General features: G+C 44.4%; 1 protein-coding gene across 5 annotated transcripts in view; it reads right to left on the bottom strand.

The window, feature by feature from the left end:
* Positions 1-11,942: 11,942 nt before the first annotated feature.
* LOC309978695 (steryl-sulfatase-like) overlaps positions 11,943-16,262 on the bottom strand; it is a 180,366-nt gene continuing 176,046 nt past the window's right edge. For 4 of the 5 annotated variants that reach the window (XM_082865229.1, XM_082865225.1, XM_082865226.1 and 1 more), the window contains one exon: positions 11,943-13,894. In XM_082865229.1, coding sequence (XP_082721355.1) covers positions 13,521-13,894 — 374 coding nt within the window. In that variant the 3' untranslated portion in view covers positions 11,943-13,520. The remainder of the gene's footprint in view (positions 13,895-16,262) is intronic. The other variant, XM_082865227.1, reaches the window with a different exon arrangement.

The raw sequence follows: 16,262 nt of genomic DNA, 5'->3' as shown, positions 1-16,262 counted from the left end.
CAAAAGCCCAGGACTCCATTAAAGACGGTGTAAAAGTTAAACAATTTTGCCATAAGGTACATGGAGAGAGTCAACTTTGAATCACTGAAGGCTAAAAGAGAGCTACTTTACTTTCTTGTTTCTTAAGTTATTGAAATAATGGACCTCATTTTTTTTTATTACAATACAATTCACATCTCATAATAGTTAGCATTTTATTTTATTTTTTTTTTAACTTTTTTTTTTTTTGCTGCACCATGCGGCCTGTGGGATCTTAGTTCCCCAACCAGGGATCAAACCTGTGCCCCCTGTACTGGAAGCACGGAGTCTTAACCAATGGACTGCCAGGGAAGTCCCAGTTAGCATTTTAACAGTGACAATTTGGTGGCTTTTAGGATAGTCACAAAGTTGTGTGATTATCACTGCTATCTAATTTCAGAACATTTTCATCAGGACACAGAGAAACCCTGCGTCCATTAGAGGCCACTTCCCAGCCACTCTCAGCCTCTGTCTTAACCCTTTTGAGCTGTTATAAGAAAAATACCGTAGACTGAGTAGCTTCAATAAAAATTTATTTTTCACCATTTTGGACGCTGGGAAGTCCAAGATCAAGGTGCCGGCAGAATCCGGTGTCTGGTGAGGGCCCTCTTCCTGGTTCACAGACAGTGTCTTCTTGCTGTGTCCTCACATAGTAGCAGGAGGGAGACAGAAGTCTTCAGGGTCTCTTTTAGAAGGGCACTACTTGCGTTCATAAGGGCTCCCACCCTTAGGACCTGATCACCTCCCAAAAGCCCCATCTCCCAATGCCATCCGACTGGGGGATAGAATTTCAACAGAAGAAGTTTGGGGAGTTATAAATATTTAGTCTGTTGAACCCTGGCAACCTCTAATCTACTTTCTGTCACTATGGATTTGCATATTCTTGAAATGTCTTAACAGAATCATAGAATATGTGGTTTCTTGGCTGTGATTTTTTTCTCTTACCACAATGTTTTCAATGTTCATCCTCAAGGCTGCATGTTTTAGCACTTTATTCTCTCCAGGTAAAGGCTCTTTGCACTAGGCAAGCTCCAACTCAGGGCAAAAACCAGACAAATAAACCATCCCTTAGGAATGAGGATTTGCTGGAGCCCAGGCTGTTCCTTCCCTCTGCTGCCTGCTAGGGACGCTGGGGGATGTTGTTTTTCAAGGCTGGAGAATGACGGATCGCACTCGGCAAGTTAAAATACCACCAAGCTTACTGTTTTTTTACTGAGATTCAACCATTTTCCTCAAATAATCGCTGCAAGCCTTTGGTTGATTTCCAGATTCCTGTAAAAGTTATCTCTGACACCTTTTTCTAGCTGTCTCACTGATTTTATGGAGAAGGGAAATTTTGGAGGTCCTTACTCTGCCGTTTTCACTGCTGTCCATATCATTTCCTTTTGCTTTCATTGATAAAACTGTATGCAGTAGATTGTAACGCTAGCCACAGATTTCCCCTCCCTTGTGCGCACGTCCTGTTGCAATGTGAACCTGCAATTATGCCCTGTAAGTGCGGAGGTCTGCTTATCAACGTTTTGCATCTGGGTTTGGCCGCGGAACCTGTCTGCAAAGGAAAGTGGCAAACACACAACAGCAGATGCTTGCAAACTCTCTGCACCTGGGCTTGCCCTTCTGATGTTGAAACCACTGGCACGGCAGCCTTGAGGACAAGCCTGGACCAGCCTGCTGGAGAATGAGGGAGCCACATGGAGAGGGGCCCTGGATGTTGCCAACCTTCACGGATGAAGCCATAATAAACCAGTCAGCCCAGCTGTTCATCCACCAATTACAGATGCTGGAGCCAAGATCCACGGAGATAATCCTCACCCCACTGAGCCCCACCTAAATGTCAACCTACAAAATCAGGAGCTAAGTAAGTGTGTATTGTATGAAGCCACTAAGTTTTGAGACGGTGTGACACACAGAGAACCCTGATACCATCTATCTGTTCATCATCTTTACTCTTTTTTTTGTTTTGTTTTGGTTTTTTTTTTTGCCGTACGCGGGCCTCTCACTCTTGTGGCCTCTCCCGTTGCGGAGCACAGGCTCCAGACGCGCAGGCTCAGCGGCCATGGCTCACGGGCCCAGCCGCTCCTCGGCACGTGGGATCTTCCCGGACCAGTGCACGAACCCGTGTCCCCTGCATCGGCAGGCGGACTCCCAACCACTGCGCCACCAGGGAAGCCCACCATCATCTTTACTCTTTACTCCTATGAAAATACAGATACTCTGGAGAAAAATGTAGCCATTTACGTAGTCTACCTTGCAACATTAAAATGGCTACGTTCTGATCAGGGATGACTAGGCAGACTTTTATGTTTATTTATTTATTTTAAAAATATTTATTTATCTTTGGCTGCGCGCGGGTCTTAGTTGCGGCACGTGGGATCTTTAGTTGCGGCATGCGAAGTCCTAGTTGCGGCAGGTGGGACCTAGTTCCCTGACCAGGGATCGAACCCGGGCCCCCTGCATTGGGAGTGTGGAGTCTCAGCCAGTGGACCACCAGGGGATATTGTGAGTGCAATTGTGTTTGAAGATGAGCACGACGGTGACGGTGTTTGAGGTTTGGGGATGAGGTCACGGAGGGTTCAATACCGCAGTCTTTCTACTTTTGTGTTTGTTTGCCGTTTTCCACAATATAGCGCTTTAAACCAATTATGGCTAGCAACTGTCATGCAGTCTTTCCATCCTGTCTTTCCATTTGGAATAACACTGATGAGAATGAATTTTAAAATGTCAATTTTCATCTGTGTCTCTCTCAGGAAACACATTACATTATTTCCTTCCAAGCTTTCATTTCAAAGTGCTGAGGCTTCCGAGGGCAGAGTGAAAGCATCTTCCTGTCAGCACAACCACAATGCAACCCCATGCGAATTACAAATAAATGATCTCTACTAATATCACATTTAATGTAAAAAAATCAAAAGGCGTAGTCTGCTCTGTGTCCGAGTCCATGATGAAAATGTCTTGCTTTTCTAACACCTAAGTAATTGGCACCTACAATGGACTACACAGTAATCAGAGAGCTGAGTTCCATGCTGGAAAGAACTCTGTACTTATCTGCCAAGATAGAAGAAACTCTAGGGCAATGTGATTAACTCCCTACATTGGCAAACCCGTATTTTATGGTTCAGGAATATTTATCGACCAACTAGGAAATGGTTTAGGGTACTACTGCAGTTTGCATTTTTGTCCTTACACACTACAATTAAAACAGTAGGAAAGATACATCAGAATGGGTCTTAATATGGTACTGACGAAAACACTTTCTAATTGGGTAACCCTCTCTTGCTAGGAGAATTAAATGTGTTCTATTCAATAATCGTGTTTAATCATAACGGTGCCTTACAATTCAGCTGCCTTTGTCACCATCCTCCCTTCTCAGGCACTGGCGTGACTTACATTACAGAAATTGAATTCTTTTATGTTGAAATTCAGTCCTCAAAATTAGTGATTTAGAGTCCCATTCATTCACTCGGTCAAATTCTTTTCCGTCCAGAGCATGCAAATTTCTGTGGTTATGTTCCAAAGAGGAGAAATGACAAGCTGAGCCCAAGTGGTTGGTCCAGATGAACACCAGAAGGAGAGCGGAGGACAGGGCTGGCTCCGTGCTACAGCTGAATGTTTCAGATTGGATGGGCGACGCTCAGTAGGTAGGCCATTCCCTGAGTACGCATTAACATATTCGCCAGGGCTGCTGCAGAATCAGTTCTGTCACGGCCATTAATTTCTAGAAAGGGCAGCATGCCATCTAGCTGTTAGGGACCCTGCTCGTGGCCAGATCTCATCGAAAGATAACTCAAGAGCATTGTCATTTCCTAGAATAAATCTCCACATCTGCGGAAGGGATTTCTTGTACTTCTAGAAAACTTCCTTGGAGCAGAGAAGCACAGAGGCCATCTTTTGCAGAGAAATATGTATTTTTAAAGCATGGTAAGTGATGAGCTGACACTGGATTCCTGCACGTTTTAGGCATACAAGACAGTGAGAGGTGAAGGTCTGAAATTCTGCCTCTTCTGTCTGCCGCGGAGCTAAATAGTTGTTTGGACAGAAGCATTCATCAAGTGCTTTCTCATGCATTATCTAGAATCACTGAAGATGGTCTATTACGAGATAATTGCTACACTGCGACCCACGGCAACTTCAGTCCTCCGACCTCTACTTTTTCATCTTTTAAGAGAAATGCACCATAAACAGAAGTGGGGATGATTATGGCTTGCTTCTATACTGAACACTAATCTTCCTCTCGCCTCCAACCCCTGCCCCCACTATAATGCATATAAGTCACTGTCTCATTTCTGCTTGGTCATTCTCTTCTAATTGTCATCACTGTTGAATTGAAACAACTATACATGAGCAGAATCATTTATAGCCCTGGAAAATCTTTAACACTGCCTTGCTGTGATGGAAATGATGCAATATGGCTTTAAATATTTCCCTAACACAAGTCGCCCTTTAAAACACTGTCATGGGAAAACAAGAACATTGTATATATATATATATTTTTGGGGGGGGCACCAGAATTCACTAAACATTATTGGGGTGAAAATAAAAAGGGCAAACAATTCAAAGGATGAAAGGTCAGAAGATGGTTTACTGGCATTTAAAATATATCACTGTTCCTACTATATATTCTTTTTACTTTAAATATAGTGTCAAAAGTTTGAAACATACAATTAAACAAGATGAAACATTTTCAACATATTTAACATGGCACTAAATGTAGGCTTTGTTGTTATTGTTAAAGCAGAGACATTTAACTTGTACAGCCGTTGATAAATTTCCATGCCCTGTAAGATGTCACCCAGTGAAGCGATTATTTACCTCCCTGAAGCCCACTCAGGAAAGGTTAGGAGATGTGTACATTTCTGAAGCTTCAGTCAACGTAAATGTTAATTTTTGTGTTTTGTTTGTTTGTCTTTCATCCTGGCCCAAAGCCATCCTCATTTTTCCTCTCCTCCAGCTACCTAAAATATCTTTCTAAGCCTGCTTAAGCCTCAACCATTCCAGGGTTCAGAATGCCCCAGGATTCCTTAGCAGATTGATCTGTAAGGGAGAAAAATGAGTGATGCAGTATCTGGCAAAATTCAATCATTATTCCTTTGCAGAAACAGAGTGGTGACATGAGTTCGTCAAGAAGAAGGTACTTAAAGGTGCAGTGACGACATCTAAGCCCTTGGTCACTTAGGAACAAAGGATTATTCCTTGCTCACCCTGTATGGTCATCGTGGGTCATCTGGGGCTCTGTTTGGTGTCATCCTCACCCTGAGACCAGTCTGGGGGACCAGCCTCTATCTGAGATGTGGAAAGAGTGCTGGGAAATTTTTATACTGACAACGGATGCTGCAGCTCTGAAGTGACAGGAGACATTTCCTCCAAAACACAATTTTAAATGTGCCTGGACCGTGGAACAAGCCACAGACCTTTAGCAAACACCACAGGGAGGGCTGTAAACAGTAAATGAACAAACACAAAGCCACATGCCTGTTTCTTTAAATGCAGTAAAACAACTCCACTAATCTGAACTCCATTTTAACGGTCAGTATCCTCAGATTGCTTCTTTCGTCTGGAAATGTCTCAAGTCTATAGGCCAGCTCATAGCTTCAATGTGTGGGTTGAATTCACGCAGCACCCTCCTGTGTTCCTTGGCAGGCCAATGAAAATAAGTTCTATCAATGACTTACATATCCAGCTCTTTGTACAATGTCACCATCTAACCAAGCCTGCTACGTATGGTGGCTCACGTTGCACACTGGACAAATTTAGAAAGCACTCTTCCTATGGTGGTGTGTTCATGTCACCCCTAGAGTCGTGCAGTAGACAGCATGCACAGTCATACGTGGAGACCATGAAAATCTATGCGTTTACTTGTTTTTAACCAAAACATCACGGCATGAATCTGAGCATGAAGCAGTCTGTTTACATCCTGTTTTCTATATCTGTTTCCTCATCTGTAACGAGACAATCATAACATCTATCTGACAGATGGAATGAAGATTAAGTTAATGAATGCACAGATGCACTTGGAATCAAGCCTGGGACGCATGAGTCTAACCAAACATCATCGCATAGGCCAGCCTATCACAGCAATGCATGGGCCCTGGGACCGTTTCCCACCTCACCTTCAGGATGATGAAACGTGTTGCAGAAACTCACTTTATCTCTGCTTCTGATGCTACAGCTGGGAACACGTCTCCCTGATACAAGCTCTAATGGATGGGCTGTCTCATACCTCTCTTGTAGCAGTTACTGACCCGATACATTTGCCTCGCCTGATAAAATGCCACGAGTGCCCTTTTCTGAATTATCTGAAACTCTTAACTTCTCCCAACCTTTTCATACGGCACTTGTCACCTTCGCCGAGAGGCACTAGACAACGCTGCTCTCAAACCTTGCTGCAGAAATGCCCCTCAGATTTTAACATGAAACTGATACTCTGCGTTAACGGAATGTTTTCAATGCTGACTTTTAAAGAAAAGCACAGGAAATAAGCATCTCATGGATTAATTGGAAATAGTAAACATTAGTTACACGGCATTATTTCAAAGGGTGCTGAAAGAAGTTGGCATAAAAACATTATATCACCTTTTGATCTTTTTGTAAGACTAAAATCTGATCAACAAAACTAAAATATTGCATTCACAGGAGTCTTTTACATATTCACAGGAAATATCTTTGAAAGTATTTCGGAAGTGATAAAGTTTGCAGGGAATTTAAAAAACATTCCTTGCAGGATATTTGGTCCTGTCCAAAACTTTTGTAAGACATTCGGTGCGTCAGACATTTGGTCCATGCCAAAAGGTCCTTGAAATTTGGTCCTGTCTAAAAGGTCCATGAGCTATTTGGTCCATGCCACACAATTTTGAACAGGACCAAATATCAAGGACCTTTTGGTGCGGACCAAGATGTGTCCTTGGGCGTTTTGGACAGGACCAAGTATCTGCTAGCCAGACTATTTTATAAAAAGGTAGTCATTAGAAGATGTTACTCTTAGAAATACCATCATGCCTAGGCATATATATTTTGAAATCTGCTATTTTCCTATAATCCATGATGCAAAATGTAATCTTCCACTTTGAGAAAGAATCTCAACATTTAAGTAATGATCAAATTGCTGGTTGTATAAAGCCAGCAACTCTGTTTCTCACTCACTCACACTGCAGTTGCAGAATCACCTCTCCACAATTCTGGGCTGTGGGCAGGTGGTGGTAGTGTCCAGTATACTTCTATCTTTAAGTTTCTCTGTTTCCCACCTTCATACGGTTGACAGTCTTTAAAGAATTAAGGCATATACCACATTTCCTTGTCCATTCATCAGTTAGTGACATTTAGGATTCTGTCCACATACCGGCTGTTATGAATAATGTTGCAATGATCATGGTTGTGCAGATATCTCTTTGAGATCCAGATTTCAATGTTTTGGATAAATACCCAGAAGTGAGATGGCTGGATCCTATGGTAGTTCTATATTTAATTTCTTGAGGACGCTCCATACTGTTTTTCACAGCTGCTACACCATTTTGCATTCCCGCCAACGATGTAGAGGGTTCCCATTTCTCCACACCCTCACCAACTCATGTTACGGCTTCTCTTTCTTTCTTTCTTTCTTTTTTTTTTTTTTGCGGTACGCGGGCCTCTCACTGTTGTGGCCTGTCCCGTTGCGGAGCACAGGCTCCGGACGCGCAGGCTCAGCGGCCATGGCTCACGGGCCCAGCCGCTCCGCGGCATGTGGGATCCTCCCGGACCGGGGCACGAATCCGTGTCCCCTGCATCGGCAGGTGGGCTCTCAACCACTGTGCCACCAGGGAAGCCCTTGTTTTGATTTTTAATAATAGACACCCTTGAACTTTAAAAATGAGGGCAATCTTTCAGTAAACAGCATGGATGAATCTTAGGTACAAGATGCTAAGTGAAATAAGTCAGTCACAGAAGGACAAATACTGCATGATTCCACTTATATGAGGAAACTCAGAGAGGCAGAGAGCAGAACGGTGGTTGCCAGGGGCTGGGTGGGGGGGGGGCGGGGTGAGGAAAATGGGGTGTTCCTATCAACGAGTATAAAGTTTCAGTTATGCAAGATGAATACATTCTAGAGATCTGTTGTACAATCCTGTGCCTGTAGTTAAAAATATTCTATTGTACACTGAAGAATCTGTTAAGGGGGCAGATCTCATGTTAAGGGTTCTTCCCATCATAAAATCAAAATTAAAAATTAGTGCATAGGTTTCTATTCAAAGCAACACCAGTAGATCAGAAAAATCTTTTTGCAATGCAAAAAATGATCACAGAACGTCAAGCTTACATAATGTGGCCAAGCTTAGCGTTATTAGTCAAGGTAAGTAATCCCAGCTGCTGTTGCACTAGCAGCCTCCAAATCTCGGCGGCTTAAAAAAAAGATTAGATCCTGTTCAGGTCACAGCCACCTGTGGATGAGGGGAGGGGGGTTTCTCTGGAGCTGCCCCAGGTGGTGACTCAGGGATCCAGGCTATTTCATTACCGTCACGGCATCACCATTCCTTAGGACCATCTCAGAGTCCTCACCTGGATATTCTGCATCCTGCAGCTACAAACAGAGGATGGTGCGGGGAACTTCCGGCCAGGCCTGAGTGTCTCTATGGTCCCAAAGATAAAAGAAGTGGGATATGTCTTCTTGCCCGATACCCATTGCAATGAAACCGTATGTAAGAGCTATGAGACAGTTTCTGCTTCACCTGCAGTTACTGAGGGGCCCTGCCCACTAGGTAATATGTCATATCTTTGTGTGTGACTTAGTTTTGCACCCTGTGTTAAATTTAGACAACATAAATTTTGACAGGCAATTCACAGTCCATATTTATAATAATATATTCATCGGAAATTGGGCCTTCAGAAAAACACCACCATCCCTCAGCACAGGTAATACAGTTTGAAACCTGAGATCCTCATATAACCAGGGAGGCCAATTTTATATCCCAGACCACCATATGAAAGTCATTATGTTTGCTCATTGGGTAAACCATACAATCTGCCTTTTTTTTTTTTAATTGCAGTGTAGCTGATTTACAATATTGTGTATTTCAGGTGTACAACAAGGTAACTCATATATATATATATATATATTCAGATTTTCCATTATAGGTTATTACAATATATTGAATATCGTTCCCTGTGGTATATAGTAAATGCTTGTTTTTTATCTATTTTGTATATAGCGGTGTGTATCTGTTAATCCTAAACCCCTAGTTGAATCCTCCCCTCTCTTGCCCCTTTGGTAACCATAAATTTGTTTTCTACGTCTGTGAGTCTATTTCTTTTTTTTGTTGCTTTTTTGCGGTACGCGGGCCTCTCACTGTTGTGGCCTCTCCCGTTGCGGAGCACAGGCTCCGGACGCGCAGGCTCAGTGGCCATGGCTCACGGGCCCAGCCACTCCGCGGCATGTGGGATCCTCCCGGACCGGGGCACGAATCCGTGTCCCCTGCATCGGCAGGCGGACTCTCAACCACTGCGCCACCAGGGAAGCCCTATTTCTGTTTTGAATATATTATACATTCATTTGACAATCAGCTTCTTTGAAGATGGGTAAGATAAACAGCAGTACCCTGAGAGGTCATTTAGAGGCTCTGAACTTCATGACGAGAACCACCTTTAGGGCAAACATTTGAGGCTCTCCTAGATGTAAGGTCCATTGAGTTCTCAGAAAACTGAGAAATTGCTTCATGACAGTATTTCCTTTGCATGAACACATGGGTCGTTTTCAAGTTGCTTGTGTTCTAATTAGGTAAGTGGACATTTCCTTAATTGAAACAGCTCCTCTAACATAATATTTGACACCCTTAAATACTGGTAAATCACGATCACTTAACTCGGAGCCCATCACACAAAGAGATGGTAGGAAGTGGTGTCAGCTAGAAGCAGGTGTAGCAACACAGACCCGGTTCGTGGCATCGGAACACCAAGGATGGCCGGGGCACCCACACTGTCCTGTCTGAGGCCAGGGCAGCCCAGATGGATGGGAGGTGAGGGGAGTCAGGCAGCTATAGTTTACGAGGCACTTGGTCACTGACATCACACCTTACATCCTCTCAGGACCAAAGAGGAGGTGACGAAGCTTGGCGTGTATTGCACAGGAGTCTGTGCAAAGCAACATCTTTCATCCACGCACACCTCTCCCTACTATGACCCATGGGTCAGCCCGCCTCCCGACGGGCATGGTTTAGCTTTTATCCAGAATGGCTGGGTCAGTGAGAGCCCACCTAGGCCCCAGCATCACTGCATTCCTTCCTTATTCTCATGGCTTCAGCGGTTTAGTCTGACTCCACTTCTGCCTTCCTAGGGAACCCAGTCGAAAGGTAGAGAAGAGAGGGCAAGGTTTGTCGTATCAAAATTTAGACTCTTCTCTGCCCCAAACATCTGTTGAGCAAAGAAGCTGCTTCATCTGGGTCCAGGACCGGTTAAGACTTCCAAGGCCCAGGGGGAAACATATGCATAAGATTCAAGATAAAGACAGGTTACATAAAAACATAAACCATATTAAAACACAAAAGAATTCTATTTTACGACTGCGTTGGTACCTGTGCGCCTATGATCTTCAACCCCAAATGTTCAGTTTTTGTTTCTGACATTAAAAAGACATTAGACATTTTTTTGTGAGCCCCTGAAAAGAGGCCGTGTGCGAGATGGATAACTTGGCCCTTGCCCTGCCCTCTAATATGAAAGTCATGGGCTATTTATTTCTTAGCCATCTCTATACTTCCTACCCCTCCCCGGAGCCTCAGACATTCCATAAATATTTGCTGAACTAAAACCCATATTCCCCATCCATTAACATCGTGCCCCAAACATAGGAAACACTCCGCACGCTTGCTGAATTGAGTCCTGTGGGAAAGCACGGCACGACAGCACAGAATGTTTAATTGCCAAGGAAAATTTTATTTTCATTTTGCATTAACATCAGGACAAGGTTCTGGGAAACCTGCACAGAGGCAATCACTTCACAGATCGCATTGTTCAGACAGATGCCAAGTACTTTTCCTGTTTCTTTACCCTTCACTGGATGTCCTTCAGGGCTACCTGAAATCTGTTTCCTTTCTTTAATCCTTAATTACCTCGATACGTAGGTTGTGATTTTGCTTTTCATGCAGTGATACTGACATTGTCAAATAGTGCCCTGTCTATAGATTAGTGTTTGCTTAGCCTTTAACATCTACGAAATGCTAGAAATACAAAGGTTTTTTTAAAAAAAGAATTTGTTTAAAGCTTCAAAACTCACTAAGGTTTGCACATACAACTCGAGGCCACACCGATGGGAATTCCAATTTCCTGCTGTACATTCCAAGCAAAACTTTCAGATGGTAAGTGGTCTGAAGTCTATGGTAATTATGATTATGACAAATAAACCTGATTTTCAAATACCGTGAAACATAAGGGTGATCCAAGTTATTCTGAGGCAAATACTTTAAAGCTCATTGTACCTCCAGAGGTATATGGATTCTTCATTGGCTGTTACTATTGTATAGATTAAACAATTAATTCTATACAAAGCTATGTATTCACATCATCTATAAAACTCCTTCAAGTTATTTCACCCTCAAACACATGTTCTTGCATCGTACAATGTTTTGTAAAAGTCCATCTGCATTGAGCATGTTCAATTCTGAGTAAACATGATCATCTTCAAACGTAAGTTCGTAAGTGGTTTTATATAGTTTCTGTATGATAATAGCAGTAATCCTAACACGTTAGTAACATGCTGGTGCATTCTTTCATGAGACTATTTCCTAGAACAATGTGACAGATTTCGGGCAATTTCTGCAATGAGAAATCCGCATTAAAAGAAAGAATCCTGTTTGTTTTCCAACTTTAAACTATTCCCAGGGAGTGGGTGGGGGGGGGGGCGGGAATCTTTTCTCTTTTTTAAGAAAAAGAAGGATTAAAATCTGAAATAGTAGACCTTAAAGAGGAGCTGGGGACATGCTGCTGGATCTTAGAAATTCTTCAGTGGAGACAAACAGAGGAAATGAGAGTCCACTGTCAGAAAGCCTGAGCCACACTGTACACATTCTCTCCAAAGTGCCCAGAGGGGCCAGGGTACCAGTGGGGTGGGGTATTCCATTGACCTGCACTCTTGTGGGATCGAGAAAACCCTGAGCCAAGAGCAGATGTTCAGACATGTTCCCGAAAGAGATGAACGGGAGGCAGAGGGACCACAGCTCCTGAGGACGGATCAGGAAAGGAACCTGCATGATACTGTTGGAGGATGTTCAGCGCCTGAAGGTGACCTAAGTGCTCTCTGCACAAGTGAGTCCTTTCCTCAGGAGGGGCTGGTGGCTCAGACATTGGAACTCTTGCCAGCTGTGCCCCTAACCCCCAGTCTCCGACGTGACCTGGTTATGCCTCATCCTGCGTTACTGAGGTTGCAGGAAATGGAATTCAAACAAAACTGCACATCTCATGGTGGAGGCATCGATGTTTCTTAGCCACAGGATCAGACCACAGAAAACACGGACATGTGTACGGGTATGTACGGACACGAATCACCTTCTCTCTTCATTAAATTCTGCAAGAACTCAAGATGTCACGTTCATGGGTGTGGGTCGCGGATGGATTGCTTGTGTCTTTCTCCCCCCATGAAATATCGCACATTTTACATGCCAAGAATTCTGAATCCTGTTAGAAGGGATTCCAGGGACTGCAGCATCACTGAAGCAGCCTTTGAGTTCAGAACCTCCGTTCACCAAAGAAACAGCAGAACCCAAGTAGAATGCTGCCAATTATGGGATGCAAATCCGTACAGGAGAGATTTGTCTTGGCATTATTGTTCCTGAGGGATTTCACCAAAAGGCTGCAGCGCAGACAGAGCTGTGAGCCTCTATTGCTTTTACTTAAATAGTGATAAGATTCTAAATACTGTAAACTTCTCGAATAAACTGTATATATATAAACATATATATCATGAATAGTATTTCATATTATTGCAAATAATACTGACAGTAATTGCCTTCCAATAACCAAACTGGAACTTACCATCATCCATGATGGGTCAAGATGGTCTTTTACTCATTATAACGTTGCATGTGTTAGATTTAGTAAACACTCTTTAAATTTTATTCTCTTTTTTGTGATGCGCTATAAGGGGAATCACAGTGGCCACAGCGTCACATCAGCTTGTGGAGTAAGTGATGCCTTATGTCGGGGATCACGTGCATTGGCTGAGAGATGAACAAGTTACCTGTGCAACTTCCTGCTCTCCGTCCGCACTGGTGTTGGCCAGACTCGATGAAGTCCCGCTTACCGCATTCATATAACATTGGCCTCGGGAGATGTGACGAATGTCTGTGCCTCTGTTTACTGCAAACCCTGATTTTTTCCCCAGGGTGTACATGTGGGGTTTTGATGGCGTCTCCAGGTGAGAAGACAGAGAAAAGGGATCTGAGTCCCGGGGTGGAAGCTGCCAGGGCTGGCTTCGCTCAGTGCCGCTCCCCGAGCTCGTCTGTGATGCAGCAGGTGGGGTGGCCCCGGGCGCCCCCAGACACACGTGGCTAATGGCTTCCTCTCCCAACCTGCTTCTCCCAGTCGCACTGGCAAAACAGGCCTGAAGATGAGCAACACATCTGAAGCCACGGCTTCCAGATAAGGTTCCCCAGCGACAGCTGATTGGGGACGTCCCGCAGGGTCTCAGCGTGGCGGGCTGCCGCTTCCTGCATGGTCTCCAGGATCTCCCGAAACCGGGGCTGTGACGTCGGAGTTAACGGGTTTCTCTCCCTGGGGTCTTGGGAGATGTCAAAGAGCAGAGGCGGGTCGTGGTAAGTGACGTATTGCCCGTGACAGAAACACACGTGTGTGGCAAAGCATCCATTGGCGCCCTCAGGGAAGAACTTGGGTGTGAAGAAAAAGGCTTTCCAGATGGACGTGCCTGTGGTTGACAAGGACAGAAGTGGGTCTCGTGGGGACAGCGTCATCAGAGTCACCCCCAAGAGAACATGCACAGAAATCACCCTGCCGTGCGCTGCAAGAAGGCAGAGACCTACCGCTCGATTACGCGTGGAATGGATTTCTCATGCTTAAGGCTCAAAAGGGTAAGAGACATAGCTTAAAAAAAAAAAAACCCCATGCATTGCTGTTTAACTGCGACAGAACAAGAGACGAAGCTGATTATGCAATAGCTGTTAGGATGCAAACTTAACCATATTAGAACTGTGGCATTTCCTCCTTGATCCATCTCTCCCTCTCTCCCTCTCTCTTTCTCTCTCTCTCTCTCTCTCTCTCTCTTGCCCCTCCCCTCTTCCTCTCTCTCCCTCTTCCATCTTTTTCCCAACCCCTAATTGCCTGGGAGAAGCTAGTGAGAAAGGAAAAAACCTTACTAATAGTTTGAGCAGAGAACTCTAAGAGGACTGCCACAGTTCAGTCTCATAAACTTGGGACAGGCACTCAGCAAATACACACTGACTAACAGATTCTAAGCTCCGAGCTCTGACCCTTTTTGTTCTCCAACTTCAAGATGCTAAGCTTCGCAGCCTGTGTTTCTGTTTAAAACAAAGCGGAGGGAAGAGGGAGGCTCAGTGCTAATATGTACGTGAGATGGTGAAACACGACACACACACACATATACACACGTGTACACATGCATATAGCCATCAGGAACCATCTGAAACACGCTAGGACCTCAGCTAACATGTGATTTCCTCCCTTTTAAGAAAGCCCAGACGCATCCCATCCAGAATTTAGTGAGGCCGGGCGTGAGGATGGGGAGAAATTGCAGCTGGGCTTCAGAAATGATCTTTTGGGGGTGAAGAAAATGTTCTGATATTAGATTTGACTATAGTCGTAGAACTCTATACAGTTACTAAAAATGGCTGAACTGGAATTCTACGCTCTATATGTGATACCTTAATAAAGGTGCTAAAAGTTCCAATTTGACCCCAGAGTAGGATGGTTACGTAGTTTTTAAAATGTAACTTCTGTGTTCCATTAAACACCCAATATTGCCATTTTTAGAAAAAATTAATTTACCAACAAATAATTGTGAAACGTTTGGTTTCCTGTTTCTCCTACAACGTTATGGCTTTCTGAAAGCTGACGACTCATCACACATGCTCTGACAGAGGTCTAAAAAGTGTTTCCTGGGTGGAAAAAGGTGGCAGATCGAAACAGAGTCAACACATACGAACCAAGCAGAATTAGGTGCAGACCGAGAATGTCCTTCTTCGCTTTATCCTTTCCGCTTTTTTATATAAAACCATAGAGACTGTCCCACTAGAAGCATCACACACCTATCTGATTCACTTCGATCATTTGTCGGCATGGAGATGGTGATTGTGTAGTTATAGGTATCGAGTGGCCCATGGATCCAAATGCAAAAGAAATGAATGGAATTAACAGAAAACAATTGCCACGGGTCCCACGTTCTCCCCAAACAGCCCCTGACCTCAGACAAGCATCTTCAAAGGTGACTAAACCCCTCTGGTTTGGGGAAGAACCGGTCAGCACAGACAAGCAATGTGCGTACGGCCTAGATACATACACTGAAGGGATCCGTAACGGGGAACCTCCCGTCCGTCGCGTAGTTGATGCTGGGAGAGATGGCACTTACAGGCTGTGTCGCTTCACACAACTTACAGGTCAGCACCTGCCTTCTGAAGATGAATTCAGGCTGCGAGGCTGCAGGAAGAATTCCAGGGGCCTGCTTTCCCTCTCCAGCAGAAGGTCAAGAGGAAGCAGTTTACCTTCAAATTCTTTCCGTCCCCCCCTCTCCTTCCCCTTGACCCCTAGATCTCCTCCAGAAGCCTTTTCGGCAGCGAGAAGCTGCAGCCCTTTAGAATCTGTCCTCCATCAGGGTCAGCGGGGCCGAGGCTGTTACAGACAGAGGCCTGGGGAAGCAAGTCTCTTCTGCTCCGGCCCCAAAGCTGCACATCTGGTGGCTGTTTTGACCTTGACATTCGAGTCAAGTCTTGGTGTGCTTAAAACCCCAAGGGAGTACAGGCTCCCGGAACAAATTCATTTAAGGGCCTGCCCTTCCCGCTTGCTTTTGAAAGCCGTGCACGTAGATTCCGTCACTGGCCACCTGTGCTCTGTCCTGCCCAGGTGTGAACAGACGGGCGGGCAGTTTTAAGGACCAGTCAGTAAATAAACCTCAAGTGTCCTCACAGGGAGCAGCGGTGGTATGGCAGTGCAGCTCGGACAAGTGCAGAATGAAGAATTAATTTTTCTGAAGATTTGTTGGGTAAGCTATAGGGGTGTTTGCCTTTTTATAGCGCAATTTGGACTTTTGAAACTTTTTATAA

Source organism: Leucopleurus acutus, assembly GCF_964270905.1.
Source record: "Leucopleurus acutus genome assembly, chromosome: X".
In the NCBI taxonomy this organism is placed as follows: domain Eukaryota; kingdom Metazoa; phylum Chordata; class Mammalia; order Artiodactyla; family Delphinidae; genus Leucopleurus; species Leucopleurus acutus.
This window is presented reverse-complemented; position numbering and strand designations above follow the sequence as displayed.